This window comes from Mauremys mutica, chromosome 19 (assembly GCF_020497125.1).
Source record: "Mauremys mutica isolate MM-2020 ecotype Southern chromosome 19, ASM2049712v1, whole genome shotgun sequence".
Classification (NCBI taxonomy): domain Eukaryota; kingdom Metazoa; phylum Chordata; order Testudines; family Geoemydidae; genus Mauremys; species Mauremys mutica.
The window spans coordinates 15,542,540-15,570,522 of record NC_059090.1 but is presented as its reverse complement, the minus strand read 5'-3'; the positions used below and the strand labels follow the sequence as shown (position 1 = coordinate 15,570,522).

Genomic DNA, 27,983 nt, shown 5'->3' with positions numbered 1-27,983 from the left:
CAAACCACATCTGTGGTTTTAGATGGCTAAAAAGCTCCAGCATCCTCACACATCTGCAACGAAGTCGCTGCAATTGTTTGTGGCTCACTGCTCCCACTGCATGATTTCTGTAACTGTTGCTCCCATCCCGTCCCCCTGCCTTGCACCATCTCAAACAGCCCAGAATGCAGGTAAATGCCACCCCACCTCCCTCTCGTATCTCAGGCACAGGTCAGGTGCAACTGTTGTCTGCAGCATGACAAATCTCTGCATAGAGGAGGTTTGGGGAAGGGGCAGATGAAGATGGCTGTGGTCTTATACATTATATAAATACCTTTCAGCCTGATGGATACCAGTGTGCTTTGCAAGCTGCAAACAACAATCACATCATCCATTCCTAAAACATAGCTTCCTTTGGGGTGAAACAGAGCAATTATTTAACAGAGCACGGCAATGCTGCACAAAATATATGACAGGGTGCAGAGGGGCCAGCAGGCAGAGAGTTAATTCACTGTTCAAGTCTTCCACAGGTGTAGAAGGGTGGCTAATGAGAGGGGATCTGGTGGCCTAATTAGGAGGTCTTGTGCAAGCTATGAAGGAAACTCTTTTTCCCTAGTAGTCTAGGCATGAGTGTTGCAGTGTTTGTAGCTTGAGTAAGGACTTAGCTGCTCTGTGAAAGCTGGTTAATGCTACGCCTGGTCTTCTAGAGAAAAGTCTATCCTGGTAAGAGACAGCTTCTTTTTGTTTGGTTCTGTGGGTTGGCTCCATTTTACGGGTAAGAAAAGAACATCTTCTCTAATTGAAAGAGCAGTGGAAGTTTAGGTATGAAGCACTGTATAACAAGCTAAACTGGAGTTTGAGTAGGACACTGGTGTTAATAATCCCCCGATTTTATAAGGGGGGGGGAGGAATTTCATGATCCCTGCATTTAGGACCTGAGTATTTATGCCAGCTTGTGTTCAAAGTATGTCTATTTCCCCACCACTGCCCAATTGCTAGTCTGAGGCCTAGGGACAGATGTACAGAAAATGTAAGTGTTCTGGTTCTGCTCTGAATAGGTGAGGCACAGAAGGCAGACTGTAACAGTGCATGGTTGTCTGTAATTATTCATAACTGGACCCTGCAGATTATGGGAACTTGTGTAGGTACAATGGGGGAATCCATCTGTTAAGCAGTGTTCTGAGCTACAGAGCTGGATGAGAGCGGGTGCACGTGGGATCAATAGGGGCTAGTGCTATTTGAAAAGCACAGATACCATTCCCCACAAAGTTGGATCAGGTGCAAGCAGGCAATATGACCCCCTGCCATAGTATGCAATCTCCCAAGGAGCCTCTCTCAAAGACCCAGTGTGAGGGAGCCATACCAGCAGCCTGGATGGGAAACCTGAGGGGGTTTCTTTCTCTCTCTCTCTCTCTCTCTCTCTCTCACACAAGTTTTCCTGTCTCTTTTTACTTCCAAGACTTGAGCCTTCTAGTGGTTCTCAAACTGGGGGGTCGGGACCCCTCAGGAGGTTATTACATGGGGGGGTCATGCGCTGTCAGCCTCCACCCCAAACCCTACTTTGCCTCCAGCATTTACAATGAAGTTAAATATAGTAAAACGTTTTTTATTATTTATAAGGGGGGGTGTCACACACAGAGGCTTGCAGTGTGAACAGGGTCACCGGTACAAAAGTTTGAGAACCCCTGTATTAGGCAGAGAGTGGGGAGGAGGTTTCCAAGACGTGGCCATGCTCATGGCACAAAACAGCCCCCTCTTGTTCTCGTCTCCCACCCCCCCGGCAATGCAAACTGCAGGGCTTGCAAATGCAAACCCACCCGGACTGGTTCAGGCAGGGGGGGGGCTGGGTACACAGCCGGGCAGCGTGTCCGCCCCCCAGCCCCCCTCTGCCGCCGCAAGCTGGCCCAGCTGCAGCCCAGCGCACGGGTTATATGGTCTCCCGCCTCTCCAGGGGGTCCCCCCCCGCCCCCCATTGCACGGGAGAGCAGCCCGGGGGGAGGGGGAGAGGCAGGAGCCAGCCAATCCTAGCGGAGGAAGGAAACCGCGCGCAATTTAAACCCGACGGCGATTGCAGAGAAAGCGGGCGGCAGCTGGTGCAAGCGGGGCCGGGCTGGGCGCGGTGGGTGAGTCTGGTGCTCGGGGGGCTCCGGCTCGGGGGGCGCCTTCCCGGCGGGGCCACCGCCGGGGTTACTGGGCGGGGGAGGAAGCTGAAGCCGCTACAGTGTTGCAAGCCCGGGGTGGGCTGGGAAGTAGCAGGAGCCGCGCCCCGCCCCTGGCCGGCAGCTGCTGCGCTTCACGCCGAGGGCCAGGCGAGGGGCGCGGCCCCTGCATTGTGCCCCGGCTGCTGCGGTTTTGCTGGGGAGCTGTTTGCTGCCCCTGCCCCTGCCCCTGCCAGCATCCCCCATCCCCATCCCTGGTTCCCGCCGCCCTGCTCGGGCCGTGACTCCGCTCCCCTGGGCTGGGCAGACTGGTGGAGCGGGGGGGTGCTGAGAACCACCGACCCAGACACTAAACCCTGTGTCTGATGGAAACCACTTCAAACCGGGGGGGTGCAGCAGCACCCCTCGTTCTAGCACCTACGCTGGGGTCTGCTCCTGCCTCTGTGGGTGAGGTCCTGCTCCGTGCCTCAGTTTCCCCAGCTATCAAATGTGGAATAATGATACAGACCTACCTTTTGTTTGTAGCTATCAAAGGGCTATGTAAAAGCTAGGAATCTTTTACGGTGGCGTAATCTGAGTTCATTACAGATTACTTGCCCTGTCTGCTTTTGGTCTTCTATTGCGAGCTTCTGTGTGTGTGTGTGCGCGTGTGCGCCCACACAAAGGGTCTGAAACGGGTTCTCAGTCTGGGGATTGGGACCCCTCAAGGGGTTGCAAGGTTATTACAGGGGGGGTTGTGAGCTGTCAGCCTCCACCCCAAATCCAGTTTTGCCTCCAGCATTTATAGTGGTGTTAAAAACACCTTTTTATATATTTATTTTGGGGGGGGGGTCACACTCAGGCTTGCTATGTGAAAGGGGTCACCAGTACAAAAGTCTGAGAACCACTGCTCTAGAACAAACTGTGAAGGCATTTGTGGAGGTCCTGTAGAACCTCCAAGTTAAAAACTCCTCAGGAATGGAGATTGTTCATAACTCTGAAATGTTTGTAACTCTGAACAAAACATTATGGTGGTTCTTCCAGAAATTTACAACTGAACATTGACTTAATACAGCTTTGAAACTTTATTGTGCAAAAGAAAAATGCTGCTTTTAACTATCTTAATTTAAAAGAAACCAGCACAGAAAGTGTTTCCTTACCTTGTCAAATCTTTTTTTAAACTTTCCCTTAATACAGTATTTCCTGCTTTTTTTGTTTTGTTTTTTTGTCTCTGCTGCTGCCTGATTGCAAACTTCCAGTTCCAAGTGAGGTGAATGGTTGGCCTGTCAGTTTGTAACTCTGGTGTTTGTAATTCTGAGGCTCTGCTGTAAATGGTGTAATGTAACATGGGTTAACTAGAGGTGGATCATGCCAGACTAACCTGATTTTCTTCTTTGAGAAAATAGATTTAAAAAAAAAAAAGATAAGGAAAGTGCAGTAGATTTAATACACTTGGACTTCAGTAATGCATTTGACACAGTACCACGTGTGAAATAATTAGTTAAATTATGGTAGATGCTATTGGGGATCAGTACAAAAATTGTAAGGTGGATCAGGAACTGGCTAAAGGGGAGAAAGCTATAGGCTTTTGGTGAAAGGTGAATTGGACTGGAGAGAGGTTAGTCATGGAGTTCCTCGAGGATGGATTTCTGGGACCAGGGTTTCAGCCAGCCACCTGCAGGAGTCAGGATGGGATTCTCTCTTTCTCCACCGTGCCCACCCCCCACATAGAGGGTTTTGATTTCCTTCCTCTGAAGCCTTGGAGATGGCCACAGCTGGAGATAGGACACTGGACAAGGCTCCGAGGTGCCACCGAGCATTCTCTCTCTCAGGTGCTTGGCTGGCTGGTTCTTGCCTACGTGCTCAGGATCTAACCAATCTCCAGATGTGGAGCTGGGAAGGAATTTTCCTCTAGTCAGGACCGTCCGTATAGGATAGGAGAATCCCAGTAAAAAGATGTCAGAGATGGGCATTTGCACTGATTATGTTCACTATGCTTCTGGTGTTTGTTGCAAGATACTCAGTGAACGATAACAGAAGGATTGATACAGAGGGCCATAGCTGTATTAGACAGCACTGGGTACAGAAGTGTGAATTCTGGAAGAGAGTAGGTCAGGAACTTAACAGGTGTATAAAGCTACTGTTAGGGAAAATCGATGTTAAATTTTATCAAGTGACTTGAAACTGTCTATTGTCTTTAACACCCAGAAACTGCACGTTTTAGAAGCTGAACACACTTTATTAGTAGCAGGTTATAACTGAACTTGCCGTACTCTCCAGCTACTATGCAAAGAGCATAACATGCAATACCCATTGGGACAATGACTCTTGAGAATCAGAATATAACAGGAGAGGCCCTTTGATCTGCACTTCGCTCATCTTCGCGCTGCGCTCCACTGTGTGAATGCACACAATAAATTGGTCTATCACCACTTCTCAGCAAAGATTTAATGGCTTGCTGAAGTGAGGTCTCTAAGTAAGGCACGGGTTATCAAACAGGTTTCTGGAGAGCTGATTGATCACATGGTGCTGGTACGTCATCATTCCCATGTGCAAAACTGCATTTAAAGAATCTAAAAATATATTAAATGCTTTTCTACTATTCCTATTTCACATAACCAAGTGCTGTGGTTAATGAGGGCATGTTAGCTGGAGGGGAGGGGAGAGGGTCCAGGAGGTTGTGTATGGGTGGGAAGGTATCTACAAGAAACTCTTTACTAAGATGTGCAGCACGGTTTTAAAAACTGGAGAACTCCTGTATTAAGACATCATTATGCATACGCACTACAGTGTCTTTATTAATATGCAGTGAGGCGTTGAGAAAGCTAGTTCAGTTTTATCTCGGCTCACACTTGGATGCAATCGCCTGGCTTTTCTAAACAGTGCTTATGAATTGACACAGTTCATTAATTCACCCTGGGTGGCTTGCTTATTAGCAAGAGTGGAAGTAATTTTAAAAATTATTTCCCAAACAATTTTGAACAAGCTACTGTATAGAAATCAGGAATGCATTGTTAACTATAACCTGTAGCAGATTTCTTTTGCTGGTAATACCATTCCCTATCCATTGTGTGTGCACACTACTGCAGTTGTGACTTCAGCTGGTACCTCAAAAGGGAATGATCTAATTAACCAAGTTCCAAATTTAGGACATTGTTATGTCTGTCATATTGAGACTAACACTTGCCATTACAGGGTATTCATATCTTTAGTCTTGTATAGTAAACTTCGGTCTTACGATTCACCGGGACTGATGTGAGGAGCTGGCAATGGGAAGTAGAGGGATAATGGGCCTGTGGTGTGAAAGACTGGAATCTTCACTGAACAGAAATAGAAGCCCAAAGTACTGTTTGACTAGTAATGAATCACTTCTCTTGGCTCTCAGAGCTTTAACCAGTTTCCTCCTCCATTTGCAGTCTTGTACAGAACACATGGGGAAAAGTTTCTGTTACATCTTTCTGTCTTTTTTTTTTCTCAAAAAACATGGGTAGTTACAGAAATGGACAGCGTTTCCTATTAAACCAATCAAACATGCTCAGCCTGGTACTTGTTGCCGGTCTCGTGTTTTGAAGGGGATTTGGGAAATGAGGGTGGGTCCTTTCAAACAACCTGTTAAAGGATAAACATATTGCACAGCACATTCATCATCTGGATTGATTTGTGTTGGGGCTGTGTTCTCATTTGGTGCATTATTTTTCACAGCTTTGTCTGATCCCCTTTGAACCAAGACTACTCCAAGAAGCGAAGAGTGATGGCATCAGTGTTCCAAAGTGTCGGGGCTACAATTGGCTGGAGGAGCCACCAGCTACTGGCTGACTTTGAAAATGAGAGCCCAGTGCCTGACAAATTTAGAAAGAAGCCTTCTTCAAGCTCTCTCAATACCCTCCGCATGTCTCTGAGAAAGCGAATGCCCTTAAAGCAAGTAGAGATGAACCTCAGTGAGAATCCAACTTGGGAAAGTCTGGAAGCGAAAGAGAATAGACAAAGCTTCCGGGCTATCACAAGAACAGCAAAAAATGCCTTTGGAACAGTGTCCCAGGTAATGACCCTTGTAATGTACTATGGATGGCAGTTCTGTTCATAGCGTGGTGTCCTGTTTCAGGACTAATAATACCTAGCTCTTCTATACAGCACACTTCAGCCGTAGATTGCAAAGTGCTTTATTGCCGGACATAGTATCTGTATTTTATAACTAGTAAATGCTTTATAATACATAGCTGGCTGGTTGCCATAGAGAAAGAAGAGCAGCACAAACCAGCTTTTTGCACAAACAAGGGAAAGTGACATGTAGGAAGAATATACCCCAAAAAAAAAAAGTCTTGGTCATGTTATTTTGAGCAAAATCTCCAGCAACTGTAAAACTGCTTTCCCTCTGAGTGCATTACGTGGGACATCTCTAGAGAGACACTTTAAAAATAGTAAATGAAGGAGACCTGATAAACTAATGGATTTTTCTGGGCTCTCAAAGAACATGCTTTATGGAAACTTAAGAGCTCAGGGGTGAGAGAAATATGGGACTTTAGTTATACTGTATTTGGAGGCAGGGGTGGACTAGATGACCTCCTGAGGTCCCTTCCAACCCTGATATTCTATGAAATCAGTAGAATATCACCCACTTACATAGTCTGAATATGGACTGACTGGGTTCACAAAGACATACCTTATGGAAACTCCTAAAGATCAGGGCTGTTCAAAATGTACAGCCTTAATTAGACTGCATGTGGAGAAGAGATCTAATTTTTAAAGCCTGATCTAAAACCGATTAGCCAATTGCTGATCCATGTCCAAGTGTCGTGTCGTTTTCAGACCCAACCATGAACATGCGTCAGTGCCTCGTCCTTGGAGCTCAGCCTGGTGGGGGGCTTCACGCTCCTTCTGCCTCCTGCCTGTTGGGTCAGCGGGGCAGTGGCTGCATGCCCCTCTCCTGCCGGCCGCCATGGCCTTGTTGCACTCTGTGCTCAGAGTGAAGGGCCCTGCAACTCATCAGCACTTGACTGCCGCTGCCTCTCAGCACTATGTGCTGCGGAGCCAACAGGAACAAGGTGTGCAGCTACCTACGGGCAGGCTTGACCCTGAGAGTGTTAGGTTGTTTTCTGACCTGACCTGGACACGTGTAGTCGGGTCCCTTTGGGTTCAGGTCAGGTTTCAGAGCTCTAGTTCTGAGTGGGGAGGGAAAATATCAGATAGCATTCCTGAAGATCCTGCTGGAATTTAGTCCTTGATCTGCAAAGTCACGGTTCTTTACATTCATGTGACCTAGATCGAGGAGACTTTTCTCTAGCATCTCTCTTGCAACATAGTCTTTGCACCCTTTTAAAGTCACTGAGGCAAAGAGAAGCAGTGGAAATACTGGGAATAGCTTTAGAAATAGCAAAACACTAGCCTCCCCCCCATATGTTAAACAGATGGCATGACCTTGGTATTCTCGCTAACTATGAATTGTTTCTATAATGGCAAGTACATAGGGGGAAGAACTTGGAATAAGTGCTTCCTGCTAACTCGAAGCTTATTTTGCAGATGAAATGCCAAGCACTGGCAGCAAGGAGTTTTTGCTTGTGTAAAGGCTGCGGAATCAGGCCTCAGCACTTGTCTCATGGGACCAGCAATATTGGAGTTGTACCAATGGGGAGTTTTGCTGAATTTTTCATGCAGCCTATGCTAGGTGGCACAAGCTATTTTAGGAAATGCTGCTAGCCAGGAGCACGACCTGCTATGACTCAGAGTTTGCAAGTAGACTTGAAGCCCAGGGGAGAGCCCTGCAGGTTGAAGTATGTTAGCAGGGCAGCAAAGGGAAGTTTGTTTGTGCTGCTCTTCTTTCTCTAAACAAAGGCCTTCAGTTTAAAGGCATCTTTAACAGGTTCTAAAGGCAGGAGCCTGCTCCTGCTCCACATGAAATCAATGAAAACTTTGTCCAGGGCTCCTGTGGGAGCCGGATCAATCCCAAAGATTAATGGATCAAATGAAGCACACTGCTCCATTTCAGCGCTATCAGAGGGAAGAGGCTTTAGCAGAAATGGCAGATGTGCATCTTCCCTAGTCTAAGCCTGGCTCTAAGAATTGTAGCTGGGGTTGAGAGCGATCGTTCATGTGCTGGGATTTTGTTGAGCTGGCATATTGTAGACAGCAGTTCATAATCCCAGATATGTCTGCCTTGCAGAAAATACAGAAGTCCTGCCGAAACCGCACGCAGTCTCTAGTCATCTCTCCAGCTAAAGCCCCTGCAAGGAGAAATGGCATCACTTGCTCTGCCAAGAAGAGAAGCACTTCACCTCGAACTCCTAGTCGGAAGAATAGGCTGGCCACAATGACCACCCCATTGTCTGATCCCACTTGCACCCCCAGGTCCAGCAAGAGAGCCTCCCTTTCATCCAGATCTGCAAAGAGCTTGGTGGGGAAAGATTGGAGGAGTTTCTCTTACTGGCTTGGAAAGGAAGCTGTCCCACTCCGGAGATCAAGGAGAGCAGCAGCTCTAAAAAGCCCATATTCATCACCTATGCCTGCCAGCAGAAAGAGGCAAGTTGCAATCGTTTGTAATTCCTATTGCTGTTTTATTATTGTGACTAGAGTGTCTGGCTACCTGAGAGACAGCAGCTGAGCACTACTAATCTTTCCCACTGAAACAATGTGCTGTTATAATGGTTAGGAAGGTAATAAAGTTGTTACGTGCAGCTATTTACAGAGAGAGAGAGAGTGTATGGCATAAAACTAGGCTGTGGAAACTTAATTTTCCACAGAACACTGAGCTCTCTTGCACCATCCCCATCCAGTGGGAGGGTGATATTAAGTTTACATCATGTAATTATGCCAGCTCCAGTCTGGCTTGAGTTAAAGAAATGTTAGCATCAAGGCAGAATTTAGAAGGTTGTTTGTTTGATAAATCACTTGGATATCGATTCATCCTATTCTGCTCTGCATTTCCCAGAATTATTTATTTGTATTGTGGTGGTATCTAGGGTCTTGGCCCATGCCTGTAGTGCTAGGTGCTGTACGAACAAAGATGGCCCCCTGCCTTGGAGAGTGGACAAAGGGTTGTGGGGAGAAAAAGTATTTCATGAAGCGCAGAGATGGTGCCTTGCCCAAGGTATCAGGTGGAGACAGAGTTGGGAGTTCCACGCATGCCTCCTGGATCCCAGTCCAGTGCCTTAGCTCTGAGACCATCTTTTCTAGGTGCGATGTGAATGGAGTTAAGGCACGATTAAGGCTGAACATTGGGATGGGGAGCTGTGGCAGTGATAGAACCCTGGGGCTAGAGGCTTAAAAGTTGACCCGAAGGAGCACTAGGGTATATCCTGTAGATACTTCAGCAGTGGTAGGGGGCTGGGCTAAATCACCTAGGTAACATTTGAATCCTCTAATTGCATGCTTCCTTCTCCCTTCAGAGAGTTCGACTGCGAGTTAGAATCAGTCTCTATGGGAATTCGCCGGCTGAAACGTCTTTCTCAGGTGTTCGATGATGTCATTGTGAGAGAGGAGAGGTAAGCAGTATTGTGATCGGGGGAGATGTTTATTTCTCCTCTCTAATGCTGCCTGTGCAGCAGAGGATGGCATCACTAAAGATTCACATCTCCAATCCTGAGTCAATGATACTGCTAAATATAAATTAAATGATCCCTCGCAGCTCATAATCAAGATGAGTGAGAGCAATAGAAATGCCTTAACTGTAATGCAGCCTCTCTGCTTTAAGACACTGCATAGTTAGACAGCTGCAGACTGGCTCGCAGCTCCACCGAAGCCTGTAACAAACATTCTCCTTGATTACATGCTGCTTGCTGTAAAATCAGAATCCTCCCCACCACACTCAGCTCTGATACCCTATCTTGCCTGGTAACTCCTTGCAGCAGTTCTAGATAGGTTAATAGCCCAGAATGGGGCCAATAGAGGCTTCTTAGAATCTCAGTGTATAGGCACTTGACTTTCATTTCAATAAGATTCTTTGAATGTTGCCTGAAAACTTGATTCAGATCCAAGTAACACCTAGAATTAGTTGGGCTTGTGCATTTGACAACAGTGTGTATAGTCATTATCACAATCTTCCCTTCTAGTTGAAGGTCTTCCACAGACAAGTGTGGGAAAGAAAAACCCTATCAAGAAAGGAAAATAACTTAAAGTGGCAGGGTGACTTGGGGGCAGGTGTATTCACTGAAGCTGTTCCTAACTCACTTTGAAATGAACTAGATTTCAGGTTGAAAGGCCTGAAGTGTTGAGGGTCAAATTTGTTTCACAGGAATCATCAAAATAGTAAGGAGATGAGTTTTATTGTCCAGCCCCAGTAAAAAAAAATCTTGACGTGGGAGCCTTTCTTTTGTAAGAGGAACTAAAATTCTTGCACAGTGATTCTAACATAAGAAGCTTTTGAAATTGCTGTGATTTTGTAATAGTTAACTCTTACCACGTTGCTCATTCTAAATGAGGTTTCAAATTAAAAAGGTTGATGCCACAGTAATCTCTTAAACTTTCTCAAGTTGTTCTTAAAGAAAACTTAAGAGGCAAGATTTAGGCTTAATATATTTATTCTACTAGGCTCTGGTTACAAATTCTGCATCATCAGGGGACTAGATCTAGACTACAGGGCCCTGTCTTGCAGGTAACGAAAGCATCTGGATGTAGCTTAGCACTACATATCTTCTAGATCGGGGTTCTCAACCCATGCTAACAAAAACCCTCCATGGCCCACCTGTGCCATAGCTGGTTTTCTGCCTATAAAAGCCAGGGCCAGTTTTAGGGGGTAGCAATCAGGGCAATTGTCCAGGGCCCCATTCCACAGGGGGTCTTCCAAAGCTAAGTTGCTCAGGCTTTGGCTTCAGCTCTGGGTGGTGGGGCTTGGGGCCCTGGCTTTCTGCCCTGGGCTCTAGCAAGTCTAATGCCAGCCATGCTTGGTGGAGCTCCTGAAAGCTGCTTGTGGCCTCCTGGTTGAGAACCACTGTTCCAGATAACTTGCTGAAATCCTGCACAATTCCAACTAGTTCTCTCTACCCCAATCATATTTTTTCATATAGGTCACATTTTCAGCTGATCAGGTATGGACACAAGTGGCCAAAATCCTGAAAAAGCCATGTGTCAATTTAAATGATAGTAACCATTTCAAGTTCACTAAAGCCTCATTCCTAATATTCATTCTTCCATCTGTTAGTGATATGACAGTTTCTCTCATTCGTAACTGAGGATAGTACCAACCAGGTAAAGTTGTTATTCTTAAGCTTGCTTTGAATATACTTCACTTGCATGTGGCTGAATGGAGAAAAACTGCTGTTTTCAAGGGAACAAGTACATACAAAACTTTTATTGAGCACCTTAAAACAAAAACAAAAACCAAACAACCGTACTAATAGCAGCCGGTGGTTCTGTACTTCTCAAAGTCACCAGTGCTGTGCATGCCTCTCCTAGCTGCAGTTGTAATGCAGTGCAGCCATCAAACCCAGCTTCAGCTGGTGGATTATAGGTCAGTGAGCCCTGTGTGGGTTTGCACTGAAACAATAGTTTGACTTCTGTGCAAATAGCTGTTTTTCTCACCCCAGACCAGAAAACATCTGGTACTAATGTTTTGTCTCTTCAGTTCTCACGGTTTACTCACTAACAATGTAAAGCATGTCAGAAAAGTGTTACTCTGGCTTGCCTAATTGTGTGTGTTTTACCATTCTTAATGTCTAACTGTTAAGACAATGCTGCGTCAATAGCAGCAGTTGACATCTTTCTTGCTGGTGTTTAAATACCACAATTGCATGTAAGTGGCTCTGGAACAAGCAAGGTTCCCCACTGTTAATTTCTGAACCTGTCTTCAGCATCACTTCTCCGAACCTTCCCATTAAGGAATTCCCATAGAAAATCAGTTAAATGCTTACATTTTCTTCACTTGAAGCTGCACTGTGACATCTTTAAATGTTTACACCATTGTGTTGAAGGTGTGTATGCTGGATTTTTTTTATTTAACGGGAAAGGGGTAGTGTGTTGTTGCAGGTGTTTTAATTAGGAACAAATACGCAAACAAGAACACGCTGGGGCATGAATGCCTGTAGTGTCGCATGGTAGAAAGTGGGGGGGGGGGGCTGTAACCATCAAATGACAAGTTGATCATGTTACTTCCAGTGGTAATGCATGCTACTTACACACTAGCACTTCAGTTCACTTTACTGCATATTTACACGCCTTCACTTGCTGGTTTGAACATCTTCTCTATTTCTGTTGGAAAAGCCCATGACTGTTGCAACTTAATATGTTGGTAAAAGGGTGCCATACTTAGCAACTCTAAGGTAGAAACTAATTCTACCTTCTGATCGCCACTAGACATGAGTAGGAGTCTGGAGTTTTTCCTCCAATTAGGCCCTGTGCAGATAAACTTATAGACAATGGCTATTTTATTTTTTTAAAACTTTCCCTCACCCTTCACAAAACAAGCACTGATGTAAAAGTTACATTAGATATGTTTAACATTTAAGCAAAATTAGACCATCCCCATTAATGTTTTTTCCTAATATGCTGCTTAATCTGTCTGCTGCGATTGCTGACCACACATAACAGATAAAACATGACTGAAGTGAGAATTTGTTTTAATGGCCTTCATAAAATCTGCTCAATATACCAGGCACACAGTTTCCTGACTTCTGCCCACTTTCCAGCAGCTTGTGTATACTGAACTACCAACTTTGCCCATTACTCTGTTGTATTAATTACACTCCTTTTATTCTCTGCAGAGAACAAGCAATATCCAATTATCAGCATCTAATGGCACAAAACTTGCGATCTGTGCATCGGTCTCGGAAACTCTCCCAATCTGCTTTCAGACGGCGTGCAAGGAGGCTCCAGCATGCAGTTGGCACTTGGACTGAGATGGCCTTAAACAGTATTAACAACGTGTGAGCAAATGAAGGATTAACTATATATGGGAGTTGGTGGGGTGTATTGTGTGTTTGGATTTAAGTGACTCTGTTTTGAATAAGCCATTAACCATTTTTAGAATACTACCTTTCAATTCAGCTCTGGTCTTTCCTTCTATGGATTTCTCCTACCAACAGTGCAGGGATTATATTAAAAAGTATATCACATGACAACCCCTGTGGTATTGCCCAGCAGTGGAATAGTGAACTGAACTCATTTAACCAGCACTTTCAAATGAGACAGGCATGGTCTAGTGTATTGAACTTTAGGGCTGAGCTAACTACTGAATTTTAAGGAAAGACAATAGCGTCAGTGTCTGACTCCTGATCTGTGAAATTGGGGATACTTGCTTCCTATACCTCCCTCATGAGATGTTGAGGACTTAAGTTTTTACAGAGCTTTGAAAACTAAGAAAGCACCAATGCCTATGCTTTTCCAAAGTGCATGAATTTCATTGCGATTTAGTGGCCTTAGGTCACTTAGCATAAAGTTTTCAGAAGCACCTGTATGCCAAAACCATAGTATACAAAATGATGTCTGGCTGTGATTTCAGTTACTGTGGGTTGACATTGGGGGTAACTACAGAATTCCATGATTTTTAGTTACCCCCAGAGTGACACTGAAATTAATGAAATTACTGCCAAAGTGAATTAAGATAAATAGAATCAAGGCAACTTTAATTCTGAATGAGTGTGTCCACACAGGAATTGAACACTGCTTAACTAATCCCTGCCTTTGGTTTATTCAGATCAGCTTTCCTGAAGGTGCCTGGGTAGATAAGCCCTGGGTGATTGAAGTCAGAATGTGTGATCCCCTTAAAGGTCACAGGGTTTGACTAATGTATCTATTCCATTTTTAACTAGTTTCATTTTGAACTAACTGTTGGGGCTTCATTTGTCTTTCATGCTACTGCTATAAGACAGCTGAGGTAAATATTGCTCTTGGAACATGTACACACAGCTGAAAACAGTTAATATACTAAAGTTGGAAGTAACACTTGTTGCTTAACATTATAATGTTTGTTTTTGTGCAATGGCACTAGTTAATGTTAGCATAAAAAGTTATTAAACTCTTATTTTGATATCAAAATAAGAATGTCATGCTCTGTAATAGAGGTAATCTTAATTTAGCAAAATATTAATTCTCTAACATTTCAACAAAGCGAAGGAGTCCTGTGTTCCATAAACTTCTAGAACTCCGCACCAATGCTGTTCCTTGAGCTGTAGCTTTTTTCTAAAGAGAATAAGTAAACAAAGGGGTATTTGTTGTCTTTAAAGCAATCTGAGTCAGTGTGCTGCTACAAAATACTGACATTTAGAATGTTTAAATGTTATGGCTGTTTGTGTGAATTCTGTTGCCACTTATTATTTCAGATGGCTACAATATTGCCCTACGTCATTCTCCCTAAAATATTCTAGTAGTATCAAAGTCCAAATTTTGTAAGCAATCCTGCACCAATGCCTGAATGCTGCCCTATCTATATTTAAATTGAGATTGGTTTGTCAACAGGCAAAAAGAGAGTTAGACTGTTTAAAAGGTAAAACTTTGTAATGCTGGGCTGGAACCCCTTCCTATTTGGATTTTAAAAAGTACCGTATATTCCGGCGTATAAGGCGACGGGACGTATAAGACGACCCCCTAATTTTTTCATTAAAAAATTAGTTTTGCCATATACTCGCTGTATAAGACGACCCTCCCCCCCTTCTGCGGGTGGGAAGTCAGAGGGCTCTGGGCTGCCCACCGCGGCGGGCGGCTCCAAGCCTTTTAGATCCCAGCCGCGGCTAGGATTTAAAAGGCTCTGGGCTCCCCACCGCAGCGGGCAGCGCAGAGCCTTTTAAATCCTAGCCGCAGAGGGAAGTCAGAGGGCTACAAGTTTATACCCGGCGTATAAGACGACCCCCGATATTTGGGGGTTGTTTTTTAGCCCAAAAACCCGTCTTATACGCCGGAAAATACGGTAGATACGTTTTATTGTTAAGCCAGGAAAGAGCTTTTATTTGAAGTTTTACTGGTATGTACTGATCCTTTTATAAAAAAGATAAAATAGACTTTTCATAATAGCATTCAACAACAAACCATCACTATTTCCAAACTCCCTGCCACTGCCCCTTAAAAACCTCAACCCCCAATTACCATTCATCTTGTAAGGGGGAGAAATGTTTGTTCTTGCCATTTGTTACTCAGTGCACTCAATCAAAACCTATAATAGATAAAAATGCTTTAATTAATTTGTCCCTTAGCTACACATGCCAGGCAGACTAAGAACCCACATTTTGGAAAAATCCTGCCCATCTCCTTTTTCTGCTTGAAGCTGGACTGGCAATGCTGCCTTACAGCAGGCGAGGATCTAGAGTTCTCTATTTTGACTAAGTGCATGGTAGATACAGCTGCTCAAAACTAACAGTGCCATTGGGTAGGTCTTGGAATTGTATCCATTCTGAACAGGTTCATAATCCCTGGGGAGCTTTCGCACACCAATATAAAGAAAAACCCATAACACTGTCCACTTAAAGGCAAAGAAGGTTTTTATTTAAGTGACTAGCTTTTTATAAGATTTTTAAAAACCAGCTCACATTAAAATCTAGACCAGTTGTAAAAATCTTACTCCTTAGTTCATAATGTTAAGAAATTCATTATTGTACAGGTTTTTTTTTATTTTTACAAGGCAGCCATAAGAAATATAAACATTTGTCACCATAGATAGAACCTTCCCACTGACACTATTTAAAAGTATACATTTAGTAAAACTGTAGACTCAAAGACCATGTACAATTTCAAGTCTCCTCACAGGGATTCAGTTATAAGTAGACATTTTGTCTTCCCACATAAATAAAAAAATAAGTATGCTTTGGGGTTGGGGTTCTGCCATGAGACTGCCATTCCTGACCCTTCTAGACCCAGAACTAGCTTCCAATATTTAGAACTTGCTGTTTTCCACAACTTTTCCTTTTTAGTGTTCCATTTTACATGTAGACCTGCCTCTACTTAGCAGTCAATACACTCTGAGAGCCAGTGCTTTTCTGGGTAAGGGGAGGCTAACTCACATTTTTCCACCCCTTCCTTTAAAACTGGGCCTGCTTTTGGGAATACTGTCAAATTTTAAAATAATTACAGGCCAGATCATCATCCCCTTTTCATGGATCTGAGCCAAAAAGGGGAGTGTCAGCTGTGTTGTTATTTTCAACTCCCCCAGAGAGCTCCGTTCCAAGCAGGATCACTGGCTGCTCTGTGTAGCCTGGGAAATGAGTGTGTTTTCATACTCACCCCAGTCTGTAGTTAGAACTCACTCCCACCCTCCAATCTCCTGTGGAACAGCTATGCTTCCAGGGACAGTGAGGTCAGACACATTAGGTGGTGGGGTGAAAAAAGGCCACATGCCTAATTTCTCCACTCCCCAAAGGGAATAACCAGCTGGAAATTCTGTGACTCCACATTGAGTTTTCAGTCCCTTAAATAGGAAAAAAAAGTGAGGCGGAGGAGATAATCCTACATTATTAATAGAAGTAAAGAAATGCGTTTACATTAACACAATAGCAGCAAGTTGCTTTTATAGTGTCAGTTAACTTTCTTGTGGTGTGGATAGTGAGGGGGGAGAACGTTTTTGCTTTTAGTGCTGTTCTTTACCAACTGTTTTACATTCAGACTTTAAAAATTATAGGGGAAAGTGCTCTTGGCTATTTGCTTTTAAAACCAGATTATATGCAAACAACTGGATTTGTTTAAATAGACGCCTAGGCACAAAACTTTTGCGGAGTGGAAGCAGGGCATCCTGTTCAATAGAACCAGGTACAAGGGCTGTTTACATGCTTTCTGTGCCGCATGAGAATTTATCATCTTAGCTAATATGAAACAAATTAAGCTTTCTTAGCATATGGCAAATTAAGCTTTCTTAGCATATGGCTTTTTCTGTCTCCCTATAACTCCTGAAATATGCCCTAGCTACTTTGAAAGCAGTAACAAATAAGAGGAGAGGGCCCTCTATCTTCACTAATACCATCTTCTAAAGTCTGAACTCTCTAGTGTAAAGGCTGCTAGATGTACTAAATAGTGGAGAATGGAACACGATTAATGCTTTTCTTCTCATCTAACCATATCAAAATGGCAGCTAACTCTTGAACCCCAGTGACAGAAGGACAATGGATGCTGTGTAGTTCTCACACCTAACAAAATAGTATGCTGAATAGATATAAAACATGCCACAGAATAAACAAGAATACTTTGGTCAAGCAAGAAGATTTTGTTCCAACAGCACTAGTGTAGGCAAACATGTACTTAAACATTTTTGTGACATACTCATAAAATCTGGATTACCATTACTATGCATGTCTGTGGAATATTCTGCACTCTTTTTACAATGCTACTTTTTCCCCCAAAACTTACCTAACAGGACAACAAAATAGACCAAATAGCTATTGTAAAAAATGCATATTGGTTACAAATTTGCTGTGAAAGCTTTACCAAAACTTCACATAGGGTTGTTATGAAGTCAGTAAATATATACACACACGCACAACAAACACCACAGCTCTGAAGGTGTCTTTTCACAATAGCTCAGATAACAGTCCACCACTGCTAGTTAATCAGATTTTTTTTTTACAGTAATAAACTGGGTCCATAAACATGGCAGAGAAATAAGTGTTTCTAGTCACAGCCTACCTTACTTGTGCATTTAACTTTGACTGCTATGACTCCTCATTAAAATATTACAATACATTTTACATTTCCAATTACTCCCTCAGTTTACCTGGGCAGAAGACTGTGCTTTTCCATATCAAGCAGTCAGGAGGCACTAAGGTGCAGAAATTATGTGCTCAACCTGTGTTCTGTGAGCACCCAAAACTTCCATTGATGTCCTTGCACACTCAAAACTATCTTGGTTGTGAATTAAGACAGACATCTGGTAGTAACTTGATACAAACGGAAAATGATACCCAAACCCAATCTGCTAATGAATGACATTTTAAAAAGCACTGCTAATCCCCTTGGGGAAAATTTAAGCAAAACTGAATGAAGACTTAAATTGATTTTGAAATTCCACTTTACTCAACAGGCTTTGAAGTAGGAAAGTCTGCACCTATGAATCATGGCATGTAAACAATTTGGCAAGAAGCAAATCCTTTAGGAGATAACAGGGATTGACAATTTAACATAATTGGGCCTAGGTCAGCATCCATAAAAGAGCATAAGTTAGGTGCGAGTTTTAATATACAGCTGGGTTCCCAAATTTCCAATGACATAATAATTTGTTTGTAGGCCCAGCTAGTTCAGAGATTTCATGTCTTTCTTCTTACCATACTGATACTCTCAACCCCACTGAAATAATGACGACACCATTTTAGTGACTAATAATCTAGAGCAAGGAAAAAACCCAAATGCTTTAAATCCTCTGAAATTTTGGAACACGGGCTGGAAACTGGTATGAAACATTAACCTCTAACTTGAATATGTTGTGGGATTGTGAGCAGAGGGTAAAACATTCAATCCCTGAGCAATAAGCAATATTGGAATTATACTAAGGCCACATGAGTTCCCGTAGCTCATGAAACCAAGTAGGAGACTTAATTATTCTCAGCTGCATTCTAATACTGTATGTAGTAACATTTAAAATGCTGACATTCTAATCATGTACACAGACTAGCACTTATTTCACTGCTTAAATTATTATACTGTTATGAGAAGCCAGCACAAAGGCTTCTAGTCAAGAGACCCAGGTATTAATGAAAAATTCAAGTTAAAAAACACATTGTTATAACTTTCAGGCTCATTTCCCTTAATGATGGACACACAGTTCCAACTCGATCTCATTCTGGAAAGAAATATAGGAGAATTAGATAAATATATAGGAGAATTGGTTTTGGAGCCTCGTGGCTGATAGAGGTAGACATTAGCTAAAGCAACAATAGCTTTGAATTGCACAGCAGGCACAATAATTACCAGCAGGGTACATGCTGTAACACAGAGCTGCTTTAAAAAAATGTAATTTTGAGTTAAACAATCAACGTCACCTTTAGATCTGCCCATCCGATTACAGGTAGGAACTCAATAGACAAATCTGAAAAGTCGTATGCTCCCCTGCCCGTTAAACTTGGGGTAAGCTGAAAAATACTGTATCCCGCAAGTTTTGCAGTGAAGAGAGCCTAAAACAATTGGCCAGTCACCATAGCCCCAAGCAAATAAAACTGCTCTAAGGACAATAAAGGAGTGAATCTGCTGAATCTGCAAACCATTAGTGGTCAGATGTAGATCACCGTAGCAAGCTTTTTACTGTATGTTTTGAGGGCATTTTTGGTTGGTACCTGTTAATCAGAAGAGAGGCATCAGATAGAGATTGAGCACCAACCACCCATCTTCATTACTTGCTTTTCCTTGCCCCTAGAGCAGCAACGGAGAGCCAAATTCATCACTGGGAGAAGCAGCCACAACTCCACTAAAGTCTGCGGAGCGCAGGGAGCTAGTTTCTGCCCTGCTTTGCAGCCTGTGTGATTTCAGTCTGGTTGCAGAGGGTGGACGAGAGGGACGCAGAGGGCAAAGACAGAACACGTAACCATTTAAAGTGCTGTGTGTTAGAGGATTTGTGACATTACACAGAAAAAGACATTTGTAAACCTAAAAACTATTTTAAGTGTTGCTCTGGGAGATCTTACATTTAGCTTTTATGTCCAAATGACCTGGCACCAAGGAGACACTGAGCAAAGGACATAAATAAAACAGTTAGCTTTAATTACCCGATCCTAACTAGCGTGAGCTTGCAAAACAATCAGTGTCTTAATTTTAACGTCAAAACTCCAGTTTAATTTAACCGGGGTAAGAGAAACATTAATTTTATTGTGCAATGCTACTAGATCTTTCAGGAAATGTGAAGCTAAATTTTTGCACGCGGACTGATTAGAAGTGTAATACAAAAGTGCAGGTAACTTTGGCGTTCCTCCTACAGAATAAAATTCAGAACTGGACCTAAGGTGCTGCACAGGTAGAGCTAATTTACTACTTTCTTGGGTGGGAATCACCCCTTGGAACCTCTCATAGCTCTCTGGGGTCTTCAAATAATGCAGGTTTACGTTTTCCCTCTACTGCCTCATTGTCATTTCCCCATAGCATTCCTTGTACATACTATATCTCAATAACCAATAGGCTCATTTGAGCCTGCATCCGGCCTGCATTCAAGATGGAGAAGACTTGAAAAATGGGTAGCTTTAGTTAAACTCTCCCAGGCTCATAAACCAGTGTTTAATCCTGTAAGAGGTGGTGTTCCTGAGCACTTACAACCAAGTTTTAGTTGTTCCACTGAATTCAGCCCAGTAGGAGTTATCACTGAGTAAGAATTTGCAGGATCTGGCTCTTTGCTTCTATCCTAAAACGACTACACAATTTACCTCTGAAATGTGAACATTTAGGGAGATTCCCACACAGTTGCCTCCAGTAGATCCTTCTAACTGAGCTGAGAACATCTAAATGGAATTTTTCGATAATTAGAAAATGAGTACTTTTAACTGGCAGCTGCAATTTCATAGCATCTAGTTTCTATGAAGCTTAAATGTGGGTATTTTAAATACAGTAAGATTGTTTTAACAGAAACTGCACTACACTGTCATAGCATATTGTTTTTTAAACAGCAGTGACAAGGGGGAAATTACCAATATAAAACCGGTTATGATTTTATCACTCATTTTCATCCATTGTAAAATTCTGGAGACACTACAGAAGAGGGATTTCTTTAGCTTACCTATGTAGGATCCATGTCTTATATCTAAAGGGTCAAACCCATCTTGTTGCTTGAAGGAATTCAAACATTTGTACAGTCAACAAGCTCCAAGAAAAAAGTGATCTTTGTATATAGCAACACTATCAGTGCTTCCGACTGCAGACACATTTTCTTTTTTTAAACATCAGGTGTTTATGATTTGGTTCATAAGTAGATTTCTCCAGGGTGTATTTTAAGTCTAGCTACCTCACTTATAAGATGTGTGGATCAGAACTTGAGCTGATGCACATTCATCAACACCGCAAGCCAAAGGAAATTTTCTTGGGTTTAAGGTACCCAAAGAGTTTGCCTTCCACATTCCACTCCACCTGCACGTCCCTTCTGTGTAAACACTTTCTCAGGAGTATAGCAGCAACTGATGCAGCCATTAGGGTTTTAAAATGTAACCCTTCTCTTTCACTCATTTTACCTGCTTATGCTTTTTTTTTTTTAAGGTGCTACTAATTAGCTGATGTCACTCCTTTAAGCATCTTCCCTTGAGTAAAATCAATCTGTTACAGCATTTCTCTTATTGTACATTTTATAATGTGTCTTGTAAAAAAAAATTCTAAGACCTATTTTGCAGTTTTGATGTTAAGCACTTGCGATAGTTTTAGATCTGGATTTAAAGTTTTATAATAGGTATGTTAAGAGGAACAAACAAAGTTCCCTACTTGGTTTAAGAAGGCAGACTCCAGAGCAAGGAAGCCTCTGGTTATGTGTCCTACCCCATGCCTACAGCTTGATTGGCTGGCACCCAAGACTTATACCTCAATGCTTCCTAAGGCGCAGACTCAAATTTATGGACCCCACCTCGAACCCAGGCTATGGGGGGCAGGTGCCTGTCGTGATCTTTGTCTGATTCAGGCTGGCTCTGGGCACGCTCTGGTTTGGGGTTTGACGAAGGTGGGTCAGGCTGCTGCACAGACATAGTCCTGCGAAGGTGAGTCCGTTTCCGCAGAAACTCGGGCTGGGAGTGCAGGCCAAAGCTTCCTTTCCTCAGAATCATCCGGGAGTTGTTCTTCTTGGGCCGTGAATGGAGACTGAACTCCAGCAAGGCTAAGTGTGCCGCGTAACCTTCACTGAGGAACTGGAGTGGAAGAAGGAAAGAGGAAAAACACTCTGCATTAATGATCCACCTGAGCAGACGTCATATCAATGAGCAATCTGATAGACCCCTCAGCAAACACCGCTCTTGGGTGGTGGTGAAACATTCAGCATGCGCTGCTCTCATGCCAGCTAATACACAGGCGTTGCCTATTGACTAGGCACAGCTACGTGGTTCCTTCACAACAACCTCCTGGAGCGACGTTTCCAACTTCAGGGTGGCTAGTTAAGTCAAGGGCAAGACTCTCTGAGATGGAGGGAACAAAATGGCTTTTCTACCACTTGCACTTGTCTCCTCATACTTTGGTTGTAGAACTCTACTGTAATGAGGGCGGGATCCTGCTCCTCTCTGGGATCTGTCCTTTCATACTAACGCACAAGAAGGGCCCAAATGGGCAACAGTCTTTCCCCATGAGTTCAGCAGCAGAGTTGCATGAGAATCAGAGCAAAGATAAAAAGAAAGCTCTAGAGGGGTGGAAAATTAGAGCTAAGACCCACCTCCTTTAGAGTGACTATACTCCTGATCAAAACACATGGATGACTAATTTTGGACCACTCTGGCTAGAAGATGCTAATATTTAAGACATTATAGCTGTGCATCTTAACTTGCTCTTTTCATTCAGCCATACATTGTACGTGCAGCTGTCAAGCAACCTGCACTCCTTAGATGCTAAAAACCTTTTGCCCCATTCTTCTTTGCTGTTCATTCTTGCATAAAAATACCCTCTCTAAGGCCTATGCTGCCCTGGCCAGACTCAAGATTTATCCTCACTCTTCATATCCCATGCATGTCCCAAAAGACACTGACTCTTTAGCAAGAGTTACATACCTGACATTGAGTCTGGTATTTCTTTGTTGGACGTCCAACTATGTAGATCTGGGAAGGCGACAGACCCAAAACATTGTACACGGAAATATCCTTCATTGAACCATACGCAGCACAAATTTTGATGTAGCACTGAAAGAACCAAGGCAAATATTATTTTAATTGCACATGCTCTGAAGGGCTGACTCACAAATCTTACAGCAGGCATTTTCTTTGTGATGAAGCTCCAGATAAACTGATGTTACTGACCCAAATTTATAAACTTGCCATTGTTAAAAAGAAACATCAGACGTCTTGCCAGTAAAACTCCCACAGGCCTTTTAGAATATTTCTCTTTATTTCTAGACACTCAACAAAAATTGCAATAAAAATATTTCCATTTGAAAGGTGCCTATGAGCAGGGGATACTTGGGAAGTTTGATCTTCAGAGGTGCTAAACATCCACAATTTATAGGAGTGAAAATGAGCCACATTTTCCTATTGGATGTGAATCCAAACCATAAACATGACTGACCAGGTTCTCAAAAGCAACATAACCCTAGTCTGTACCCATATCTGTACCCCACTGAGAAACCAGCATCATTTCCTGTAGCAACTAAGAGCCTTAAAGATCTCCAACCTTGCTTTGGGGGATTTTATGTGATCACAGCACAAGGAATGGAATTTAGTGAGACTCAAAAGACCTCCATATTTGTCTTATAAAAGTGAAGGTTTTGTTCCCAGGTTCAGGTCACTGAAAATTATCAGATATAGCAGAGGTAGCTACATAGCAAATTTAACCCTTTTGTCACCCCTCCAACGTGCTTCAACCTTGAGGGACCAGAATCTATGCAGAAGCTTATCAAACTCAGCCTGGATTCTTCCTGACTATTCATAATTAATACTGTTTAGCAAATGGAAGGGTGCAGCCATTATCAGACATCATGTTGACTGGATTCTCTTAAATCAGGACAATAGCTTGGCTACACACATTTGACCTTGTACTTTTCATAGCTACTGGATTTATTTATATGCGTCAACAAAATAAATAGCCTTGATCCAAGACCCTCAGAAGGCAGAGCAGCCTTCTTTGCACCTGAATGCTAGGAAGGAAACCAAGATACAGCAAAATACCTTGTAATGGACAATGGTCTTTTCCTTCCAAGGGGAAGAGACCCTCCCCTTTGGCAAGGACAATAGAGATCTGACTTTCCAGCAACTGATTATTTGATTTCAATACGTACACAAGAGCCTCTATTACCTCTTGCATTAGATTCCGGAGGAAAATAGTCTTTTGTCGTAGTGGGTCATGAACAAGCCCATCCGAGAAGAAAATCATCCCTTGAGGAAAGTTGTGCTGAGATAACCATGAGACCACTCTCTGCTTTTGCATATCAGGACGGCCAGTGATATAGATGATCAGGTATCCCAGATCCTGCCAGTGGCTGTTAGAAGCAAAAGCAGCATGGGAGAGTGGAAAGCGGGGGAGAAGTCACGATTCACTTTAATCTTAATGAACATCTTTGCTGAACATGGAGACGATTTAAGAAAAGCCAGGCATAATCTCTCAATAGGTTAGAGGCTAGCTGGATGGGGTCAGGTTTTGGATTTTAATAGCTAACATCCTGGTGTGTTCATGCAATAATTTGTGTGCCTCAAGAGAAATGGGGAAGAGCAATAGGCAGACTTGTGCAAATACCGTTGTATAAAACATCGGGGATATTTCCAAATGTATTTTATCTTAAATATTCTGCACCCTGTGGATTCAGTCCTGCTGTCCTTGAAATGGATGGAAATTTTGCCTTTGACTTCAACAAGAGCAGAATCACAGCCTGGGAAACTGAGCTGCTCATCACTCCATTTTCAGGAGGGTTCAAGGGGCACTGAGTTTAAAATGATAGACCCCAATTCTTCGACCAGTGCAGCATTAACTGACTTCTTCAGTGAAGGAATTAGGTGGTTCTTAAAACTGAATCTCACAGTGCTTTAAATCTGGAAGGTGCAACATGCCTCAGGATTAAAATTAATTATAGCATAAAATCCTTCAATATCTCACCAGCCCTTTTGATAATCAGAGTAATAAATGGAAAAATTATCCATTGACTCCATACACTTCTGGGGCATGTTTCCCAGAGGCAGCCTTTTAACTTTGGTATAATTTACTGTGCAAATCATGAAGTTAAGCATCTATAAAATGTGTAAATATCCGTGCAAATCAGGTATAGCTGGATGTCTGAATGATACAAACATTTATCTAAAGAATTACAGGCCTTAAACAATGCATACAATTTGTGAACAATCTATTAATTCTTGCATCCAGTTTGATCCCCTTCGTTAAAAAGGGATGAGGCAGGGACTCAAAAAACACCACCTTGTACGTGTCCCTTACCGGACAACGTCGACTGCCCCAGCTCGGACTTTGGGGTCACTGCCCATGATTGAGACACTCGCTGCAAAGGAGCCATCAATGCTAAACACCACACACTCCATTCCCGGGGGAAGCACAGTCAGGTAACTCAGTGCATTGCTCTGGTCGCCCCTGGAGAAGAAAAACAAAGCAAAGCATCAGAACTCAAATGCTGTGAATTACAACGAAACCCAGAAATGAGGTCTGTCTGGAACAAGGCATTCGAGGCTCCGCACGCCTAATGGGACTCAACTATCCTGTTTCCACTTTGAACCAGAAAGTAAAGATGTTGGGACCCTTTAAGAAGCTAATTTTCCAAGTCCACTGGGATAAAACATTGAGATTTGCATAAATCTAATTAAAGCATTGCAAGACAAAAAAAAAATCACTGACAATACAATAGTGTCCTGTAGGCTTTGTCCTTTTTTGCAGCTGAGAAATAAAAATTAGCCTGGTTTTTTTTACAGCAGCCTAAAAATATCAGGCATCCACAGTTATATGGAAAAAAGTGATGTGCATGCTTGCAAAAAGTCAACCTTACTATGTAATAGCAATGGACAGGAATTGACCATCCCTCTGTCCCTGTTTATTGTGCTGAAAACATTAGACTCTTCTGTGCCAGCAAATTCACAAAAGGGGAGGAATTCGAACACTAGGTGCTTACTTCCTGAGCGCTGGCATCTGCAAGCTTCTACTTATTGAGTATTCTTTCACTGGAGTGCAGCTCTTAGGGCACCCACAAAAGGCAGGTGCAGAAATTCCACAACTCTCTTACCTTTTCCTGCCATATGAATCATGTTGCTCTGCAGTTCTGACCCAAGCCCTGCCCCCTTTGTCACAGTGAATGTTACAGCTATGGGGGAAATTGTATCTGTTGTTAGTGGCAACATCTTGCAGGATGGATTTCTGCTTGGAAATGTGCCCGCATCACATGTCAGGTCCAGACATGATCATTTAAGGGTAAGGAGGAAACAACTACTTCCATTCTAGCATGAAGCATATTAAACCTGCAATCTAAGACTCAGGGAAGCAGGAGATTGGCTCCTGAGTCAGTTGCAATGTTTTAAACTGCAGACTTCCCAAAATAGACCTTAATTTGTTTTTAAGCAGCCCTATCTTCTCAAATTGATTGCCTGCTACTCTCCAATGGAATTATTACTAATTAAGAAAATATATATGTGGAATTGGAAAGCTGATCTTCCATTTGATTAGCTGTGAGGACACCTTTAGTTCCATTTTTTAGAGGAGACGTTCAGTGGAATCTGCAAGTTCTTTCCCAAGTGGGCCTGAAGTTTAATTCTAAAGTGGAGTATTAAATTAAATCTTTATGTCAAAGCATTTAGCAGTTTCTTACTAAACATAAAAAGCTTTAGAAGCACAGCTGCCCCCATCCACACACTTAGGCAGAATTTTATTTCACACATTTTTCCTCTTTATGCTTGACTCAGCAGAGGGCTTTTCATGAAACTCTTGAGAGCTAGGAGAGAGTCAATTGATTTCACTTCACTGAATTGTTGCTTTAAGACTGTGTTTTTCAATTTAAAATAAGCCTGGCACTGAGTACAGAATTAAAGCGATTCCTTCAGTCAGCCTGACATCAACAGATGAACTGAACTGCAGACTTGGAAGATGGCAATACCTTCACTATACATTTCAACAGGAGAAACTAGTCACCACCCTGAGGAATGCAGATCATCCTTTATCCCAACCCCACTCACAAGCAGGCTCTGGATTATCCAAGCTACACCTTTGCTAGGGCCTTCAGACAGCCCTGATCCCCTGCATTTACAAGGCTAAACACTAGTTAGTAGAGTCCCACTGGCTGTTATTTGTATTACTGTAATGTCTATACATTGCAGCTGAGATCAGGGCCCCATTGCCCTGGGCATTGTACAGACCTATTAAGAGACCCTCACTCCCCCAAAATGCTTAAAATAAAAATAGGCAAAGCACACAAAGGCTTGGGGAAAGGAAGCACTGGGAAGTGGACACAAAGAGATGAAGTGACTTGCCCAAGTTTGCACAGGAAGGCTGTGGCAGAACTACCCCAGCCACAAAACCATCCGGTCTCCAGTATCTTATTCAAATATGCAGTGATGGCTCACGTGATGTGAATGACCATTACGAAGCCCAGGGGAGGCTTTCCTGCTAGTGAGGGCTTTGTGGTATCATAAAGCACTTTGGCTAGTATTACTCCTACAGCTTAGTATATTAATCTTAGCAATTAACCAAGTCTGCCTTCGGTCTAGAAAGCAAAATTAACAGGAGACTTGTCCCTCTAAAAGAGCATCACCCCCCTCCCCTTATGTACATTAATTAAACAAACTTGTTTTCAGATGGCAGCTAAGGATCACATGTGTAGTTTGTTGCCAGTTATTATTTGTACTGCAGTAGCACGTAAGAGCCCTAGTCATGAACCCCACTGTTCTACATGCTGTACAAAACGCAGCAAGGCAGCAATCCCTGCCCCCAGGAGCTTGTTATGTAAGTAACCCCCTTCCCTCTGCTTCCGTCCATCCTCACTCATCTTCAGAACTGCCACTTACTTCTGAGTACAAAAATTAACACATCTGTTCAGCGGGGGTTTGCCAAGAGGTCCCACCTCCCAGTGCAGAGATCCTGATCATAGCCCCACAGTGAACCCCTTTAACTGCCATTTGCCCCCATCCCCTCTGTCTATCCACACGGCAGCACCCATTTCCACAGCTGGAACAGACACGTGACCGAGCTCTGAATGCCCTCTCCATCCAGACAAGGGCCATCATTTGGCCTGCATTGTCTAAAAGCACTGGCTCTTTGTCTACATATCGAGCCCATGATGGTAGAAGAAATGTCTCCAGAGCAATAACTTTGCTCATTGTTGTGGACAAACAAAAAGTGCTTTTGCTCCATTTGAAGAATGGCACTCGTGGTAAATGCAGTTTTCTGTTGGGT

The 27,983-nt window shown here is 43.0% G+C and overlaps 2 protein-coding genes across 20 annotated transcripts in view; one reads left to right on the top strand and one right to left on the bottom strand.

The window, feature by feature from the left end:
- The window catches only part of PIMREG (PICALM interacting mitotic regulator), an 80,385-nt gene extending 65,754 nt beyond the window's left edge, over window positions 1-14,631 (top strand). For 2 of the 7 annotated variants that reach the window (XM_044994157.1, XM_044994156.1), the window contains 4 exons: window positions 5,820-6,156; window positions 8,275-8,630; window positions 9,497-9,592; window positions 12,806-14,631. In XM_044994157.1, coding sequence (XP_044850092.1) covers window positions 5,869-6,156; window positions 8,275-8,630; window positions 9,497-9,592; window positions 12,806-12,971 — 906 coding nt within the window. In that variant the 5' untranslated portion in view covers window positions 5,820-5,868 and the 3' untranslated portion in view covers window positions 12,972-14,631. Of the gene's footprint in view, window positions 1-551; window positions 703-988; window positions 1,010-1,980; window positions 2,103-5,819; window positions 6,157-8,274; window positions 8,631-9,496; window positions 9,593-11,247; window positions 11,295-12,805 lie in introns of those variants that run through there. The other 5 variants (XM_044994162.1, XM_044994155.1, XM_044994161.1 and 2 more) reach the window with 5 other exon arrangements.
- A 2,239-nt stretch (window positions 14,632-16,870) lies between these two features.
- Window positions 16,871-27,983, bottom strand: part of PITPNM3 (PITPNM family member 3) — a 363,555-nt gene continuing 352,442 nt past the window's right edge. For all 13 annotated transcript variants that reach the window (XM_044993505.1, XM_044993503.1, XM_044993507.1 and 10 more), the window contains 4 exons: window positions 25,032-25,181; window positions 23,904-24,087; window positions 22,667-22,795; window positions 16,871-21,820 (listed from right to left, as the gene is read on the bottom strand). In XM_044993505.1, coding sequence (XP_044849440.1) covers window positions 21,512-21,820; window positions 22,667-22,795; window positions 23,904-24,087; window positions 25,032-25,181 — 772 coding nt within the window. In that variant the 3' untranslated portion in view covers window positions 16,871-21,511. The remainder of the gene's footprint in view (window positions 21,821-22,666; window positions 22,796-23,903; window positions 24,088-25,031; window positions 25,182-27,983) is intronic.